The sequence below is a fragment of the Myxine glutinosa genome, chromosome 1 (assembly GCF_964187855.1).
Source record: "Myxine glutinosa chromosome 1, kmMyxGlut1.1, whole genome shotgun sequence".
NCBI lineage: Eukaryota > Metazoa > Chordata > Myxini > Myxiniformes > Myxinidae > Myxine > Myxine glutinosa.
In genome coordinates this window covers 317,619,885-317,639,651 of record NC_136261.1, presented here as the reverse complement: position 1 = coordinate 317,639,651, position 19,767 = coordinate 317,619,885, and the positions used below count along the sequence as shown (strand labels likewise).

Genomic DNA, 19,767 nt, shown 5'->3' with positions numbered 1-19,767 from the left:
CGTAATTTTCACTGTAGGTGCACCTCCACCTGTAGAATTTTTGAATGATAATTATGATGTCGTAGGTCACGTGGTATGGGCACCATCTTGGAAAAAACGAATAACTTTGCACCTCTATAGATACGATGAAGTGTTTTCATTCTGTACAGCAACTCGCGGGGAATGACGTGTTGCGCAGCTGGTGGGACATCCCGCGAAGCTCGCTTATAGTGCGGCCAAAATACGTACTGTATACAGCCGGGAAAGCCATGAAAATGCAAAGCACAGCGCCACAAATGTTGAAGCAGGTCATGCTCGTGGCTCGGCTTTTTTTTTTTTTTTTGAATGTGTACAGCTGCCTTGTGCGTGGCTGGTGAAGGATGGGTTTTATAACTGGCAAGCTCGCGACTCGTGAATTTTTTTTTTTTGTTCCCGCAAAAAAGCCGCGAATTTGTGGGACACATGGCCACGAATAGAGAAACAGGTCACAATTTATCAACCGCGAATGCACGGAACCCGTGAATAGTAGGGTCAGACTGTATACATAATTACTGTTGAAGTAGTCTGCTCTCAAAAATATAGAGGTTACTGAAATGTTATCAGTTATCACGAACAGAATCGTGATTGACCTGGACAACAACCAACCACAGAAGTAAGGAGGTTTTAAGTGGATAGTCAACAGTGAATCCTTTTCATATAAGAAATTGGCTTTTGGAAAAATTAAGAGAATAAAAATTGCTGTTGTGCCAAGTATCTATATAATAATAGCGTAAGGACTCGACTTTGTTATCCCTTTTACGCCGCACCCAGTGACCCGATGCCCACGGCACTAATGGATTTACGATCTACGAACCGCGCTCTTTGTTTATCACGTACAGACATACTCGAAAAATCTGAATTAGCCGACGTTGGGGCCCAAAAGCATCCGATTAACTGCCGATACGACGCCATCTTACGACGCCATCGTATTGCCGTCTGCTGGGCGAAGGCGAAGCGGGCCGTCCGCTGATTGGACAGTCGAGTGGTGTGAACATGGGTGGTGTGAACCAAATGGTCTTTTTATTCCCTTGAACATTTTAAATTAGGATATATAAGGAAACGTCTTTATCGTCATTTTAATAAAGTTAAATGGAGTGACGTTGCGATACTCGGGGTGCGTTGCATAAATCCTCGTAACTCAGAGAGGTGTAGCAGGTGGCGAGACGTAAGGAAGCTTAAAGATAACGAGCTGAAAACAGACGAACGATATGTCAATCTCTTTCTACACCGAACGGAAATAAAAGTATGAGAGCGGGAAGGCATGGCCTGAGCACTTCGAGCAGAGGACTGATTGGACTTAACTTAAAGAGAAAAAATTGGAGCTTAACGGAAGAAGAAGATCCCATGAGCGCTCCCCTATGCCATCCATAATGGTACACTCTATCCATACACCACATCCTCCCTTCCGTGGATGTTCCACGGGTTTCGGCTAGTCTATATAATAATAGCGTGAGGACTCGACTTTGTTATCCCTTTTACGCCGCACCGTGACCCGATGCCCACGGCACTAATGGATTTACGATCTACGAACCGCGCTCTTTGTTTTATCACATAGCCATACTCGAAAAATCTGAATTAGCCGACGTTGGGGCCCAAAAGCATCCGATTAACTGCCGATACGACGCCATCTTACGACGCCATCGTATTGGCGTCTGCTGGGCGAAGGCGAAGCAAGCCGTCCGCTGATTGGACAGGCGAAGGCGAAAGCAAGCCGTCCACTGAGTGGACAATCCAGAGCATGCATTTGTGCCGGTGTCGGCGATCGTTGTTCATATATGCACTCTTCATTCTCATCTTTCTTCCTAACTCTAACTCGGACAAGCAAATCCCCTATGCCATCCATAATGGTACACTCTATCCATACACCACATCCTCCCTTCCGTGGATGTTCCACGGGTTTCGGCTAGTTTATAATGAAAAGGCTTTTGAGTGTGTGGAACCAAATGCATCATACAAGCTCGACATTGCCGAAGCACATTTGAGAAAGGAACAAATTATAAGCAAAGTCTACAATGCTGGAACAGACACCTGGACACTGTACTCGGGTAGTGGCGAGTTCAAGATGTAAAATGGTATCAGACAACGTGACATCTCGACAATTTTTTTCACCGAATGCCAAGGTGTGTTCCAGTGGCTAAAATGTGAAGGTCAATGAATGTCGATGGAGAAAGATAAATGTCCATGATTCGCGTATTGTTGTTTGGATTTCGAAAATTCCTTAAGAATTGAAAATCATGGAAGAGCTATATTCTGAATCAGAAGGTTGGACTGTAGATGAATATATAACCACCTTTAGAGGCCATTTTTCCCCGCAAAGCGGGGGTTGGCCTTTTTCGGGAACCGTGGTTTGGTTGTTGTTGTTTTTCGGTCCCCTTTTTGAAGCAATGTTTTACGGCCGGATGCCCTTCCTGACGCCAACCCTTTTTGCCGCCTTTAACGACAAGCAGGGAATTACCAGTGAACTGGTACTCAATTAGCCGACCTCGGAAGGATGACAGGCTGAGTCAACCCCCCTGGTGTTAATTCAGCGATTGACCGGGATTCGAACCCAGGATCCTAGGATCCTAAGCCGGCACCCTAGCCGCTAGCCCAACACCAGGGACTGAAGATGAATATGACAGACAGAAATCACATTAAACTGCAAATCAAAAAAGGCAAGAAATTAAAATAGATCATTGGAGATTGAATAAACCATTAATTAAAAGGGTGGGTGTTGTCTTCACAAAGGCTTTTAAAGCCTCTGGGCTGATACTGCAGTTAGAAGTGTAACAGGTAGCACTACATTTGCCCTGGGTGGTTGTGTTTTGTCACACACCGCCAGTGGGTGACAGAAGTGACACTTTAACCTCTTCCTTCTGGGATACACTTCACAAAACTGGTTGACGATGTAATCAATGCCCAGACAGGGTGGATTTGTGGCTGGCACCCTTTGTTTGTCACAGCAAGTATGTTCCTGCGGCACAATATCCTACGATATATCTGTAAATGGTTCCCTAATCTGTGACTTTTTAGGGTTATTGTCTTGTATTCCTCCCGGTGTGTACACCGGTTTAGAATAGGTACACCGTATCCCTGCGTGTCGTAAGAGGCGACTAAAAGGGTTGGCGTCAGGAAGGGCATCCGGCCATAAAAACATTGCCTCAAAAAGGGAACCATGACAATTACAACTACATATGGGCAGGGTACAGCCCGAAGTACCCCGTGGGGGACCTCACTGCCTCTCGTCAAAAATCGAGGTGGGGAACCTGATCAAAGCAAGGGAGGAAATCACTCAATTTATGATGACGAAACGTCTGATGCCCGACGTGGAGATCGGTTTCTGAGGTTTGAGACATGAAATGTCGGGACAATGACCGGGAGATCAGGAGAAGTGGTGGAAGTATTGGTCAGAAGAAGAGTGGACATATGTTGTGTGCAGGACAAGAGATGGAAGGGAGGTGGTGTGAGAATGGTGAAGGGTAGGCAGGGACAGAAATACATGTTTGTGTGGCAAGGGTGCCCGGAAGGCATGCATGGTGTTGGTGTCCTGTTTTCTGAGGAGTTTGTAGACAGTGTGGTGAGTGTGACTAGAGTGAGTGAAAGGTTGATGATGGTGAAAATGATGATTGGAAAGCTCTTGGTGAACGTCATCTCGGGATATGCTCCGCAGGTTGGTCGGAGCGATTAAGAGGAGGACAAGTTCTGGTGTGCGATAGAGAAGCTGATGGAAAACGTGAAAGATGAGGAAGTTGTTGTGGTAGGAGGAGACCTAAATGGACATGTGGGAAGGAGTATGGCCGGTTTTGAGGGAGTTCATGGGGGTTATGGAAATGGTGTGAGGAATGGAGATGGTGAAAGGATTTTGGAGTTTGCTGATGGAGCTGATTTGTTGATTTGTAATACTCAGTTGCAGAAAGAGGATAATAAGCTCGTTACATACACGTCAGGTGGGTCGACGGCAACCGTTGACTACCTGATGGTGTGTAGGTGAGAATGGGGGCACCTCCGGGACACAAAGGTGATCCTGGGGGAGGAGGCTGTTTCACAGCACCCACTTGGTTGTCTGCGACATAAGGGTGAAAGGTGCGAGGAGAGCTCCGCGGGTGAAGTACCAACCGAGAATGAAGGTGTGGAGGTTGAAAGAGGTGACAGTGAGGGAGGCATTAAAAGAGAGGCTGAGTATGGTAGAGGATGATGTGGTTGAGCTTGAAAGTGGTTGGATGTCAATGAAAGATAGTCTGTTGGGAGCCGTTGGTGAGGTATGTGGATGGACAAAAGGACCACCGAGGCACTTGGAAACATGGTGGTGGGATGATGAAGTTGGAAAGGGGATTGACGAGAAGAGGAAGAAGTTCAAGGAGTGGCAGAAGGCGAAGGGTATGTGGGCAGAAAAGGCAGAGCATGAAAGTTATAAGGCAGCCAAGAAGGCTGCAAAGAAAGAGGTAGCAAAGGCACAGGAGGCATGCAGGAAAATGTTCGGAGAACGCTTGGATTTGGAAGAGGGTCAGAGAGCGGTATTCAGGATTGCAAAGCAGATAGCGAAAGAGAGGTGTGATGTGATGGGGGTGAGTTGCTTGAAGGATGAAGTGGGACAAATCGTTGTGGACCCAGATGGAATTAAAGGAAGATGGAAGAGATATATGGAAATGCTGTTGAATGCAGAGAATGAATGGGATGGCAACATGGAGAGTAACCCAGTTTTATATTAGGACCGGCAGAGAAGATAACCGAGAAGGAAGTTGAGGAAGCGATAAAAGCAATGAAGAGTCGAAAAGCGGGAGGGCCGACGGGAGTTGTGGGAGATATGTTGAAGGCAGCGGGAAGTTGGGGTGTGAAGAGAATGACAGAGATCTGTAATCTGGTGGTGAAAGGCCGCATTCCAGTGGACTGGGAACTGAGTACCCTCATCCCTCCATACAAGGGGAAAGGTGCCCCTCTGGACTGTGGCTCGTATCGAGCAATAAAGTTTTATTGGAGCATGGAATGAATGTATTGGAAAGGGTGTTGGAGAGGAGGATAAGGAAGAAAGTGAAGATTGACGAAATGCAGTTTGGATTTATGCCAGGAAGAGGAACGACAGACGTGCTTTTTATTGTAAGGCAGTTGCAGGAGAAGTACAGGGAGAAGAGGAAGAAGTTGTTTCTTGGATTTGTTGATCTGGAGAAAGCATTCGATAGGGTTCCATGTGAAGTCGTGACATGGGCATTGAGGAAGTTAGGAGTGGAGAAATGGTTGATCAGAGTAGTGATGGCAATGTATGAAAGAGCGCGCACAGCTGTAAGGACGAAGGAAAGGAATAGTGGTGAGTTTGAGGTGAAGTTGGGAGTGCATCAGGGTTCGGTACTCAGTCCACTACTATTTGTAGCTGTGATGGAGGTGCTGGCTCAGAACGTAAAGGAGGGTTTACCGTGGGAGTTGTTGTATGCAGATGGTCTGGTGTTGATTGCCGAAAGTATGGATGGACTGAAGGAGAAGATGAACAAGTGGAAGGAATGCATGGAGACAAAAGGTCTGAAGGTGAATATCGGAAAAACGAAGGTGATGGCAAGTGGTAAAGCATGTGGTGAGGTGGAAAGAACTGGGAAGTGACCGTGTGCTGTGTGCAGGAAGGGTGTCGGAGTGAATTCCATTCAAAATACAATGTGCCCTGAGGGGGTTCATCAAAAATGTAGTGGTTTGAGAGGGTCATTAACCAGTTTGGCAGCTACAGTCAAGTGTTAGGTGTACACAAAGCGAGCTGCAGATGGAGGAAATGTTGAGTTGGATCTTGGAGACAGCGTGAAGCTGGAAGGTGTGAAAACATTTTGCTACCTGGGAGACATGCTGAATGGAGAAGGTGGATCAGACTCTGCAACGGTTGCTCAAGTGAGATGTGCATGGAAGAAGTTTCGGGAACTGATTGGCATACTGACGAGGAGGAGTGTCGTTGAAGCTGAAGGGAAAGGTGTATGCTGCATGTGTTTTTTTATTATTATTATTATTTTTCGTACACAACATCGAGGCTCGTGAAAGAGCTAACAATTAACTTTTTCACACAAAAAGTCAAACCGACACAAAACAAGGGGAGTGGCAGAAAAGGCGGGGAGAGGGGGGGAAGGACACAAACAACACCTGAGAGCAGGGCCATCGAGAGAACTGTGGGAGGGAGAGGGCTTGGGGGGAGGTGGGAGAGGTTTCAAACATATGGACACTGCAAGGACTTCCAGTAAAGAAGTTGGAATTTCAAAAAAGTGGATCTGGGGTGAATTAGCAGGGGTCGAAAAGATCAAGGTTTTGGCTGTTTTAAAGACCTGGAGGGAGGAGTGGGATTGAAGGGAGTGGGGGAGTTTGTTCCAGAGGTGGGAGAAAAGGGGAATGAAAGAGTGAAGGTGAGCAGAGAGCCTAGATTTTGGCAGTTTAACCATAAGAGGGTTGCTGGCAGATCTTGTGCGACCTGTAGGAATATTTGGGGGACAGAGCACAGAGAGAGCTGGGGGAGCAAGGCCGGAGAGGAGTCTGCAGAAGACACAAAGACCACCAACCTGCCTGCGGTGAGTGAGTGAAAGGCCCTCGGAGTTAGCTTCATCGCAGGAGATTCCAATGATTCTGAAATCTTTGGTTTCAATAGCCTGAAGCCGAGCTAGGTGTGAGGCAGGAGCACCGGCCCAGAGGGGGGAACAGTATTCCATTGAGCTGCGGATGAAAGCGTTGTTTGTGGTGAGGAGCTCAGGTGTACCAAGGAAGGACTTCGCATGACGGAGGATGCCCAGTCGGCGACTGGCTTTGGAGGCCAGCTTGGAAATGTGGTTTTCCCAAGAAAGATCATGGCAGATCATGAGACCCAAAAGCTTGAGCGATAGATCTTCTTGGAGAGGATTGTTGAGAAAGATGGGAGGGTTTTCCAGTCGGTCTTTTCGGATTGACATCGTAAGAGTGTGAGATTTGTCAGGATTTAAAGACATGTTCCACTTGTTTGACCAGTCTGTGATTTTGTCCAGGTCTGCAGAGAGTGAGGAGGCTGCAGACTGCCGATCTGAGGGATGAGGAATGGAGCGACAGAGTGGATTCATCAGCAAAGAGATAGAGAGGATTTTCAAGAGAGTCGGCGAGATCATTGATTAAGTCCAGAAAAAGCACAGGGCCCAGAACACTACCTTGGGGAACTCCAGCCAAAACAGGAAGGGGAGATGAGAGAAATCCATTCAGGGCCACACGTTGACTATGACCAGAGAGGAAGTCTGCAAGCCATGTGTGGAGATTTCCATGGATACCATAGGAGGAGGGTTTGTTGAGCAGAGCGAGGTGCCAGACCGTATCGAAGGCACGTGATATGTCAAGGGAGACAGCACTAATTTCCTGTTTGGCATTGAGGACCTCCATCCATTGTTGAGACAGCAGAAGCAAAGTGTTATGATTTATGGGAGCGAGACATGGGTAATGAACGTAGAGCAGCAACGAAGGCTGGAAAGGGTGGAAATGCGAATGGCTCGGTGGATGTGTGGAGTATCGTTGAGAGAGAGGAAGACAAATGATGAATTGCGAAAGATGATGGGAATAGAGCCTGTGATGGATGCTGTGAAGAGAAACAGGTTGAGATGGTTTGGTCATGTGTTGAGGAAGGTTGAAAGTGACTGGTTAAGAAGAGTGATGGAATTGAATGTAGAAGGAAGTTGAGGACAGGGAAGACCGAGACAGACTTGGTTCAAGATGGTGGAAGAAGAAATGCGGGCAAGGGGGTTAACAAGGGGAGATGCAGAAAATAGGGCAAAATGGAGAAGATTGTCATGGGGCTTGCAAGGCTAACCCCCGTTGTAGCAGGGAAAATGGCCTTAAAATGCTCGTTGTTGTTGTGTCGTCTTGTATTGCCTTATTTTATAGACTGGCTTATTGTATTGCTATACGTTGGCAAATGTGAATATTCTATAGTTCCAACCTTATTATATGGACCTATCCTTGTCTGCAGGTGAAAACAAGATCGCCATTTTTAAGACACGTACACATCCATTGTTTGAACTTCTACCATGGTAATTATTCAAAGATAAAAAAACACAGAAAATCCCCTTTACATTCCATTCACATTGAGGTATAATGTGTAGCTGAGTTGTAACTACTTGTGCGCAGTGGCTTTGTGCAGGGGGAAGAAGGTACGGTTCCACAACTCATGTCGTTCTTTCCAACTTTTGGCAAAGGTGCACTGCTTACAGTGGTAAGTCTGCATTGTGCATATTACTTGGGTTTGAAGAACGATTTGTCTTAATGCTGGAAAATGAATGCAGTTTATGGTACTCAAACTATTGCTTTGTGAGATAAGGATCCTAACTTCCTCTTAGTCTCTTCTAATTCCTTGTTCAAATTATTCTTCAGGGATGGTCCAACGGAAGACTTTCACACATCCCCTTCTCCTTTGTAGTTGGACATAAAGTTCCACGGAGTCCTCTGGAGGCGACTGAGCTGAACCGATCACAGTCCCTTTTTTCACAGATGATTTGAAGTGCTTTGTGCGACCGCACCTGGTGGCGATTTTTACTATTGAGTGTTGCACCAAATCGGTGCTCTGCAATTAAACACAAGGTACATGTTTATGAACACCACTCAATATTCAAGGACCTCTTCCAAACATTTATTTTCACCATTAGTGGACAATAAAATCATGACATATACACCTACGACGTCACAAAATAAATTTTGGCTGCTGTGTCTAACAAAATTGTGTATCGTTATTGCATCAAGCTATCATTGTGAAAATATAAGATTCTTTCAAAAGAGCAATAAAAGTATTGTCTCCATTTTAAATGCAACATTGTACTGCATGGAAGCAATTACAACTACCTATTTGATATGGGTATGTTCATAAGATTGATTTTGGGCATACTTTGGTGAAGAATGTTAGTTTTATTGAGATGATATGTTCCACCACTGAGCTAATAGTTCAAGCCACACAACCTTCAATAATATGACAAAGAATGCTTTCTATTACTGTGGGAACATTATTTTCCCTTTTTTCTTTGACTTCACCAACATCCAACCAGTCAGATTCCATCACACGTCTCTCAGGCAGCTTGGTGGTTGAGTGGGTGAAAAGTTTTGTTGCATTTCCTTCACCTGGGTAGTTTCCTTTTCCATGGGTGCTCAGAGCAGGGGGTGTAGCATCGGCGGCATGGCTACACCCCCAAAAAATGAATGCCACCCATGTTGGTGTGTGCCCATCAGTTTGATGGGATTCGCATTTTGAAATCCGGCAATGTCTGCCAATTAAAGAAAAACATGGTGGGAGATGGTCAGGGTCCTTCCAGCAGACCCTGTTCCAGTTTGACAATAATCTCAAATGGTGGGCTCTTGTCTGGCTGTGCGTCGAGGCTCTGTCGGAAAATCTGAGCATGCTGCCAAGCGACCGTGTCTTTCCCTCCCGTGAGTTCAGCCTGAAGAATCAGCCTACTTGCCCCGTGCAGCTCGGGCAGCACGTGAAGGACCTCACCTGTGACAATGGAGAACAATTAAGTAAAGGTGGCTATCTGATTTTTGTACTTCTTTTAGAACATTCACATTTCAAAAGGAAATATTTCACTTACTTCCTACTTTTTAAATCTCCAAACTATAATGAGCTGGCACTGCCCTTGCTATTAATATTCATCAATAGGCATTCATTTTGGTGTATACCTCCTTCAATGTTCACTGTAGCAGTTTCAGAAGAGAGGTTCCAGGTAACCTGACCATTCTCGAAGACGGTGCTGCCCACTCGTATGGACAGATCTCCCACTTTTAGCCCCCCAGGAGCGAAATCAAATTTCCACGAGACCATGCCATTTGCACAGCCCTCAACGCGAGCGATATATGCCTGTAAAGATGACAAGAATGTTCAAATATGTTGGGAAAATTACCTTAAGTGATAGCTATTGTACTGTGTGCATATTTCTACGGTGGGTAACGGGGAAGGGAGGACAAGTGAGTTACAGATGTAGTGAACTTGTTCCTTCCCAGTCCTAGGATGTCTGCAAAAAAAATTACTTGCAGTTGCAATGATCAGAAGCCTGGTGTTGGCTTCGTGGTTTGGGTGCTCGCTTGGGATCCGAGGATCCTGGGTTCAAATCCCGGCCGATCACTGAATTAACGCCAGGGGGGTTGACTCAGCCTGTCATCCTTCCGAGGTCTGCAAATTGAGGACCACTTCACTGGTAATTCCCTGTGTGTCGCAAGAGGCGACTAACAGTGTTGGGGGCAGGAAGGGCATCCGGCCATAAAACATTGCTTCAAAAAGGGGACCATGGTGCCTGAAAAAGGCCAACCCCTGCTCTGTGGGGAAAAATGGCCTCTATAGATGGTTCTGTTGCAATGATCAGAGCGAGAGAGAGAGATCATGAACCAAGCTCAATAGAGAGCATTACTTCTGCCGAAGCGGTTTCTATGGCTATTGGGTTACAATCTTCAGCCTATAAGTGGGATACCAAAGGTAAACTGTTGAGCCTGATGGAGATATGCACTCTACCGATCCAGTTTTATTATTGGCTGATGGTTGTTCATCCAGAGCAGGGGTCGGCAACCTTTTTGACATGAAGTGCCAGTTTGTAATGTTCTTGTTAATTAGTGTGCCATATCAACATTAAGTTTAACATTAAGTTTAATTTTGACACCACATCAAAAAAATATTTCCAACAGACATGGAATTTTATTCCATCCATATCGGCTACGTGCATAGCAACAACATTTTAAAGAAACATTTACCGAACATCTACCGAAGCTGAACCGCTTCACTGCAATTCCTGTGGGAAATGTGAGCGGGGGGCCGTACCGTCAATCAAACTAAACAAGCATTCTGAGTATTGTGCTGCAATACATGTCCCCTACCGGCATTGGGTAGCAGTGTCATAGAAGACAGCATTATGACTCACCACACTCCAAATTATAGTCCCGGAAAACAGTTGGGGAAATTCCCAAAGTTTAAAGTGCCATAACTTTGTCAAAAATGATCGAAACGTCGTGAAGTTGGAACTTGATCTGTAACTTGTCATGACGAAACCATGTACCAAGTTTGAAATCATTAGCATTAAGAGTTTAGAAAAAAAAAGTCCGGAAAGCTGTTCTTTGCGTGACGGACTGACGGATCGACAGACTGACAGACGGAGGGACAGAGTGCAAACCTATAGTCCCCTACGGTGTACACCGGTAGGGGACTAATAAGACAGGCCGCGTGTTACGAGAAAAACTACTACCCCCATTTTCCTTACTACCACCCCATAAAAAACTCAAAATAATGACGAGATCAATATTAAAACGCAGAAGGCAGCCTGAATGATAACAAAGAGTGGAGATGCAACCGCTGACCACCAGATGTTAACAGCACAGCCGCTCTTACAGCACCTCAGGTTGCCGCGAACGGCATATCGGAAGGCACCAAGCCTGCATCTCCTGTTTTATATCTGCGATTATTATACAATTCAGAATAATGATGATTAATAATATTAAAACTCAGAAACCAGTCCAAATAATAATAATGAGTGGAGATGCAGCCTCGGACCATCTGCTGTGAACAACACCACTGTTCTTACAGCATATCCGGTTGCCGCGAATATTGTGTTTGAATGCGCCAGGCCGGCATCTCATGTTGTGCATCTTTGATTATTTTTCCAGTAATATAATTTGGAATTGGAATGGTGACTCTGCTCTGATCCATCTACCTCATCACCCTGCACAATCACACCGGAATACTGTTATAGTGCAACATGCGCAACAGCCAATGGCTGTTCAATAGGTGATTTGGCATGCAGCGGAGAGGGCACTGCTTTCGCCAGTGTGCCAATGACTACGCTGCCGCGTGCCAATGGTGGCACGCATGCCTAAGGTTGCCGACCCCTGATCCAGAGCATAGTCAATGGTGCAGGGCATTCTTACTGTGACTGAGATCACTAGTAGATGAGGGGTCACAATCAATGTTAGATTATCTTAAATCCACTTTATTATGAGAAACACCGTTCTCCCTATCCACTCAGTTATTTATGTAGTTCTGCAGAGTCACTTCTGCAAGTAGCCCCACGGAAGCCATTTGTAAATGGAGGTGCTATGGGCATGACATTTACTGTCATGTAGCTTGCAGATCGGAAGGGCCATTTCTGGTTAATAACCACACCCACCACAACTTCACCTCAAAACTGGTCCGCAGCAGGTCAAAGACGATGCGCTCATGTGATGGACGATCATTGTTGATAACACGTCATGCGACAATAGGTGATATGGGTGCGATCTGTGCCTTGCTGCTTCACCACGTTGGGGGTTTAATTCATATGCATATATTAATAATTAATAACCATTTGCAAGTGTTAGGTCGATTCGTCAGCGGAGGCATGTTTTCAGGTTGTCCGTCCGTCCGTCCGTGATAGGTTTTCGTTACCGTGATAACTTGAGAATGGCTGAAGGGATCTCAGTCAAACTTGATGCAGGTATGTATAATGAGGTAAAGATTAACTGATTAGATTTTGGGGTCACAAGGTCAGAGGTCATATTAGGTAAAAATCCTGTTACTGCGATAACTTGTGAACCAGTGATGGGATTCTGACCAAATTTGGTACAGGTATGTAGAATGATGTCAAGATGAACTGATTAGAATTTGAGGTCAAGAGGTGAAATATCAGTCTGTACTAGGTCTATAACTTGAGAACGGCTGAAGTGATCTAATTCAAACTTGGTACAGGTATTTATAATGATGTAAAGATTAACTGATTAGATTTTGGGGTCAAGAGGTCAAAGGTCATGTCAGGTCGAAATGTGATAACTTGTGAAGAGCTGAAGGGATTTAAATTAAAACTTGGTACAGGTATGTATATAGTAAGGGAAACATATGAAAATCTGTTAACTAAATTGTTACCAAAAAATTTCTTCACCAATATGTTTGTAAAGGTGTGTAATAACATGTGTTAAAATGTTGAAGGTCAACTCCCGTGGGAAACCCAGAAAAAAAGCTGTTGAATTCGGGTACCGAAAAATTATTTTCGAGAATTTTTGTTTTTTTAAATCGGCCCTTAAGTAACTTATGAGGGGTCAAATAAGGGTTTTTCATGATTCTGAGTTGATTGTTAACATTTATATTTCACCACAGACACTCCTTTGTGGAAAAATAATTTCTAAATATATCTCATTTTCTACTTTGCAGGACATGGAGTCTAGCAATATGGATGAAGACGTTACTCCACCTGTGCTCAATTGCTTCATCTGTGCACGCTCGGATACACCAGCTGAAAGGCTCATACAGGCAACTCCAAAGGGATACTCAACTTTATTGAAACAAGCAGAAACTGTCGAAAATGTTACTGTTGTGGAACGTATGAAGGAGGCTCAAAAGGAAGGAAAACTGAGGTACCACCATAAGTGTAAAAATGATCTGTACAACAACTTTGTTGCAACCACCAAGAAGTCAGCTCAAGCATCAAAGGCAGAGAAAGAGTCATCAAAGTTGAAGAGAAGACGCACTACTTGTGAGTTCAGTTCATCAACTGGCTGCAGTTCTAGAAGATCACAGTCAGTTGACCTCCTGTATAAGGATGTATGCATTCTTTGCAACCAACCAGCCCAGCTCTACAAAAATAATCCAGCACAAGCTAGAAAGAAATACAGAGTGCCAGATAATTTGACTGCAGATACACTGAAGGCAAGCTTGCTGAAGACAGCATGGAGTCGCGGGGATGACTGGGGCACTGAAGTCACTGGACGCCTGGAAGGGATCAACGACTTGGTAGCAGAAGAAACACTGTACCATTTGCGATGCAAACTTATGTTTGCGAGAGGTGACAGTTTGTCCAAGACTGATGAGGAAGGAAAAAGGAAGAGAGGACAGAGGAGTATTGATGAGGAGCGAGAGGCAGTTTTTATTGAATTCTGCGAATGGTTAGACTCAGAATTAGAGCATGGGGTAATGAACATGGACCAAGTCCATGAAAAGCTGCAGGAGTTTGATCAGTCACCAGAGAAGAGCCTTTCTTATTAAAAGCATTGGCTAAAGATAAAACTTCTAGAGAAATACGAAGACACCTTGTATTTCACAACACAGGAAAGAAGGGCAGATGTACTCTGTCTCAAAGATGGCACCGACAATATTCTGCGAGGGCATCATGCTAATCTTGACCATGGAGATGAGAAGACTCAGATCATAAAGACGGCACTCAAGTTCATATCCAATGATATTGCCTTGATTGATTTAGGTCCAAAGTCATACCCCACCACACACAGTATGACTGACATCGATAGTCAGATGACACTTGTTCCTGCAAGCCTTCAGATGTTCTTGAGACCGATTGTCAAGACAGACGAAAGAGTTGCCGTTTGGGGGCAGAATTTTATTAAGGCCTGTCGACCTCGGTCTGGAGTATTGCCACACCAAATGGGGCTTGCCATACAACTTGATCATAGATTTGGGTCAAAATGGATGCTCAACAAGTTCCACCGGCTGGGATACACTGAGTCTTACACGGAGACACAAAACTACAAATACTGCTTCCTTAATAGTAGGAGTGGAGATGATGTTCCAGATACTTCTGGCACTCTTGACACCATTGTGGAGGAAACCGATGAACAGATCAATGATGAGGTTGCGGTTGATGCTGCGCTTGAGGATCAATCAGTGATGACAGCCAAAGTGCCAGCCAGTGAAAGTGAATTGTCAAGTAATGATCAGGTGGTCTTTATGGAGGTTGGGGAAACAAACAATGCAGTCACTCAGTTTGTTGGAGACAATATAGATTTAAACATTGTCTCTATTCACGGAAACACTCCCTTTCACTCAATGGGTTGGATCGAAGTCACCTCTCCGGCACCACCTTTGCCAGATCCACAGACAACAGCAGCTTTCCCCCGGGTGAAGTTGAAGGCACTCGACAAAGCTAAGATCCTGAGAGGAACTGAAGTAAAGATTATTCCATTTACGAACAGGAAACAGATAGGAACGAACGCGATCATGTTTCTCCCCCTCGCTGAGCTTTCCTCCTCCCTGGCTCATGATCAGCCACTCCTCACTCCAGGTGACACACTCTGGGCAGCGGGGTGGGTGATCAAACCAGAGACTCTACCTCCAACAGAGGGTGCAGCTGCACAACATTCACTCCGTGCCTACCTGCAGACCCGGGACTGGATCCTTCTACAGAGCATGTCTCTGAACCCCAGTGACTATGGATGGACAATAGGTGTGCATGGGTATGAGCCAGTTCCAACACTGGACCCCACGGCTCCTGAGGAGCTATTGCAGTTCACGAGCTGTAATTGTCATGGAGATTGCAGCAACCGGCGATGCAGCTGCAAGAAGAATGGGGTCACGTGCATCTCGGCCTGTGGAGTCTGTAATGGCATTACATGCAGAAACTGCAGTCATGATGTTGTTGAGTCTGAAGAAGACACAGACAATGACTGTTGAAACTTCTGACATTGTGAATGAGAAATAACTCTTGAGTATTATATATGTATGTGAAATAAAAGCTACTTTGTGTGTAAATGTAAAAGTGAAAATATAAATGTTAACGATCAACTCAGAATCATGAAAAACCCTTATTTGACCCCTCATAAGTTACTTAAGGGCCGATTAAAAAAAATAAAAATTCTCGAAAATAATTTTTCGGTACCCGAATTCAACAGCTTTTTTTCTGGGTTTCCCACGGGAGTTGAACTTCAACATTTTAACACATGTTATTACACACCTTTACAAACATATTGGTGAAGAAATTTTTTGGTAACAATTTAGTTAACAGATTTGTGAAATATCTCATAAAATGCCCTTACTAATAATGATGTAAACATGAACTGATTACATTTTGGGGACAAGAGGTCAAAGGTCAAAGGTCATGTCAGGTAGAGATGTGATAACTTGAGAACAGCTGAAGTGATCTAATTCAAACTTGGTATGTAATGATATAATAATGTGGGTGGAGGCATATCGGGTGATGTCGAAGAGTTCTCCTTAAATCAGGATTGCCTTGTTCATGCCTCCTAGTATATTCTGTTTTTTCATCTTCAAAGGAAATATGCCTCTCCATTAATCTTGGTGATGCAAAAAAAAAAAAAAAAGATTAAATACAACATCCTTTCTATCATATGTCATTTTTATTTTAAATAGAAACACAGTACTTTTGCCAAACTAGCAAGGGTGAAATAAATGCTTGGCAACTTATGAGTTTCTCTCCCTACTCCATACCATTTTCCAGTCGTGTTCTGTATGACGCGTTACACCTGCAGCCTTATCTGTGCATGCCTCCCAGTTCTGAATCTGAGTACCACCATCAGAGACACGCTCATAAGTGTCACTCGCCGTGTTGTAGTGCAGGTGGAACAGCTTATGATCACGTTCTTGTGCAGTGGGCACAAACACAAAGCCCTTTTTCTGCAATGAAGACGATTCGTGCAAATGAATCAGCCTTGTTATATCATCAAATAAATGATAACTTATTTGATGTTTGGCTCGTTTTACATCTTTGTGAATATAGCTTAAGCATTTCCTTGGTTGCCCTAACCCAGTGGTTCTCAACTTTTCATTTCACGGACCACCAGGCCAATCAAATTTTTTTCCTGGACCACCTCCTTTTTGAGACATGATAAAAAAAGACTAGCAATAAACATTTTGGTTTGGAATTGATTTCTCACATTGTGTGACTTTGGACAATGTTCCTGTGGACATGCGAAAAAAGTCACCATGGACCACCAGTTGAGAACTACTACCCTAACCAAAAAAAAACACGAGGTGGGTCCGTGAGAATCATGCTTGTATATTATTACTTTTGCTTTTTATTCCATGTTTGTTGGGAAGCATCTTGATTTCTTACATTTTCATTTTCATTTCATTTCAATAACTCCGAGAGCCTTTCACTCACTCACCGCAGGCAGGTGGGTGGACTTTCTGTCTTCTACCGACTCCTCTCCGGCCTTGCTCCCCCAGCTCTGTCTGTGCTCTGTCCCCTAAATATTCCTACAGGACGCACAAGATCTGCCAGCAACCCTCTTATGGTTAAACTGCCAAAATCAAGACTCTCTGCTCACCTTCACTCTTTCATTCCCCTTTTCTCCCACCTCTGGAACAAACTCCCCCACTCTCTTCAATCCCACTCCTCCCTCCAGGTCTTTAAAACAGCTGTTCACCACCACCTCTTATCTTCCCCCATCCAAAACCTTGATCTTTTCTACCCCCGCTAATTCACCCCAGATCCACTTTTTTTTGAAATCCCGTCTTCTTTCTTTGCTGGAAGTTCTAGCAGTGTCCATGTGTTTTATACCTTTCCCACCCCCCCTTCCCCCCCCCCCCCTCTCCCTGCCTTCCCGTGCATCCTCCCCCCTAGCCCTCTCCCTCCCACAGATCTCCCGATGTCCCTGTTCTGCTGTTGCACTTGTGTGCTTCCCTCTCTCTCCCCATCTTGTCTCCTGCTCCCTTTGTTGTATGTTTTCTTTGTCCGTTTGTTTTTTGTGTGATTGATGTTTTAGCTCTTGCATGAGCCTCGATCTTGTATACAAAAAACAAAACTTACAAAAACAATTTCTGAATTTCCACTTGGCATCAATGTCAAAAGTCAGAAATCTCACTTCTGGTTCATTAACTTTGTGAATAACAATGGTGATGTGACATGAGCCAGAATGGAGACAATGTGCTTTGATTTTTTTTTTTTTTAATCAAGCTTATTCACTAGAATATACATTTATGCCAAACAGGATCTCTATAAATAAGAATGGTTATTTTGAAAAACTAGTAATATGTGTACACATGACTGGTCTGGTCCTGTATACCATCCGTGTATGTGTGTGTGTGTGTCAATGTCACATATAAGTTCATTCCATTCGCTATCCTACCCAACATCCTGTCCTTCGTACCATAAAAGGAACAAGATTGTTGGGCAGCATAGCTGGATGAATGAACCGATACGTGCGAGTGAATTATGAGGTTCATTCATGCAGTAAAGAAACTGCCAGAAAGCGGCTTGCCTTTCCCCCCCATAAAGCCAACACAACCAATAAGAACCTGCAGTCTCTCTAATAAAATATACAGAGTGGAGATCACAGGGGTGTGGGAAGGGAAGGTGGGGGCGTGGGCGAGGATAACAAAAGAAACAGGAGAGTGCAGGTGGGTTTGAGCGGAAAGGAGGGACCTGTGCATATGTATTTACAGCAAGATTATTTCTATCTCAGGATACCTAAATCATCAATGTAGCCCCACACACACACACACACACACACACACACACACACTCACACTCACACACACACCATTGAGGTGTAAAGTATCTAGACCACAAATATGCCAGCATATAAAATTGCAGTCTCACCTTGCTGGAGGAACCCAACTCCCCACGCATAATCCTCCAAGCCAGTGATCCGTTTTTTCGTCCAGAAAACTCACCACGCTGGGGCTCTCGTGGACTAATAAATTCCACAAGCTCGACCACAAAGCGCTGCTGCAACTCCAGTATCCTCTCCTCTGAAAGTTTTCGCTGACGCTGAAACAAAGTAAACACCCAATGGCGATGGATTTGTCAAAAAAAGCAATCGGGTTCAATACATCGGATATCAAATACAGTTTTTCAAAAGAGAATAGCAGTGATCAGTCCTCATACTTATCCACCCTCTTACAGTCATGGCCAAAATATTGGCACACTTGCACGTTTTTCAAATAATGCACCATTTCTTCCAGAAAATTGTTGAAATTAAAAAATCTTTTGGTATCCACATATGTATTTCTTTGGATTTCAGTGGAACAAAACAAAAAAAAACCTGAAAGAATTACTAAATCTTAGCTTATTCCACACAGAAATCCTAAAATGGCCTCGACAATATTATTGGCACCTTTTATAAGTTGTTAGAAATAATGATATTTCAAGCAGGTGATTTTTCCCTTCATTGGAATTGAACTCGCCTGTGATGAGTTGCAGGTGCCTACAATATAAAAATCACTCATTCAACCAGTTTGAATAGAGAAAAGGAGTCATTCTGCTGTTTGGTGTCACTCTGTGTACCGCAATGAGCATGGAGAAAAGAAAGAAAACCAGAGTCTGAGGAGGTCAGACACAAGATAGTAGACCAAGCATGGACAATCTCAAAGCTTCAAGTCCATCTCCAGAGACCTTGATGTCTCCATCTCCAGAGACGTTGATGTTCCTGTGTCTACCATACGCAATGTTATCAGGAAGTTTACGGCCCATGGCACTGCAGCCAACCTCCCTGGACGTGGCCGCAACAGAAAGCTTGATCAAATATTGCAGCGAAGGATTGTTCAAATGGTAGAGAAAGCACCTCGATCAACTGCCAAACAGATTCAAGCTGACCTTCAGACACAAGGTACGACAGTTTCAACTCGCACCATCCGTCGCCAACTCAATGAAAGGGGGTTCTATGGTAGGAGACCCAGGAGGACCCCACCGCTGAGAAAGCCCGACTGGAGTTTTCCAAAACACACCTGAACGAGCCAAAATCCTTCTGGAAGAATGTCCTGTGGACAGATGAGACCAAATTAGAGCTTTTTGGTGAAGCACATCACCTCTATGTTTACAGAAAACAAAATGAAGCCTTCAAAGAAAAGAACACCTTCCCGACAATCAAACACGGAGGAGGTTCAGTGATGTTATGGGGTTGCTGTGCTGCCTCTGGCACTGGGTGCCTTGAATGTGTGCATGGCATCATGAAATCAGGAGATAACCAAGGCATTTTGAAGCGCAATGTTCAACCCAGTGTCAGAAAGCTGCGTCTCCATTGAAGGTCATGGGTCTTGCAGCAGGAGAATGACCCCAAACACACTTCAAAAATCACCCAGGAATGGTTCAAGAAAAAACGCTGGACAGTTCT

General features: G+C 44.5%; 2 protein-coding genes across 8 annotated transcripts in view; one reads left to right on the top strand and one right to left on the bottom strand.

Annotated features, from left to right (window-relative positions):
* The window catches only part of AAAS (aladin WD repeat nucleoporin), a 58,739-nt gene extending 49,965 nt beyond the window's left edge, over positions 1-8,774 (top strand). For all 6 annotated transcript variants that reach the window (XM_078769344.1, XM_068096371.2, XM_068096384.2 and 3 more), the window contains exons 15-17: positions 7,940-8,000; positions 8,098-8,182; positions 8,341-8,774. In XM_078769344.1, coding sequence (XP_078625470.1) covers positions 7,940-8,000; positions 8,098-8,182; positions 8,341-8,466 — 272 coding nt within the window. In that variant the 3' untranslated portion in view covers positions 8,467-8,774. The remainder of the gene's footprint in view (positions 1-7,939; positions 8,001-8,097; positions 8,183-8,340) is intronic.
* The window catches only part of NGLY1 (N-glycanase 1), a 30,910-nt gene continuing 19,717 nt past the window's right edge, over positions 8,575-19,767 (bottom strand). The window contains exons 9-12 of one of the 2 annotated variants that reach the window (XM_068096351.2): positions 18,255-18,425; positions 16,142-16,327; positions 9,634-9,811; positions 8,575-9,451 (exon numbers count right to left, since the gene is read on the bottom strand). In XM_068096351.2, the coding sequence (XP_067952452.2) occupies positions 9,255-9,451; positions 9,634-9,811; positions 16,142-16,327; positions 18,255-18,425 (732 nt within the window). In that variant the 3' untranslated portion in view covers positions 8,575-9,254. The remainder of the gene's footprint in view (positions 9,452-9,633; positions 9,812-16,141; positions 16,328-18,254; positions 18,426-19,767) is intronic. The other variant, XM_068096356.2, reaches the window with a different exon arrangement.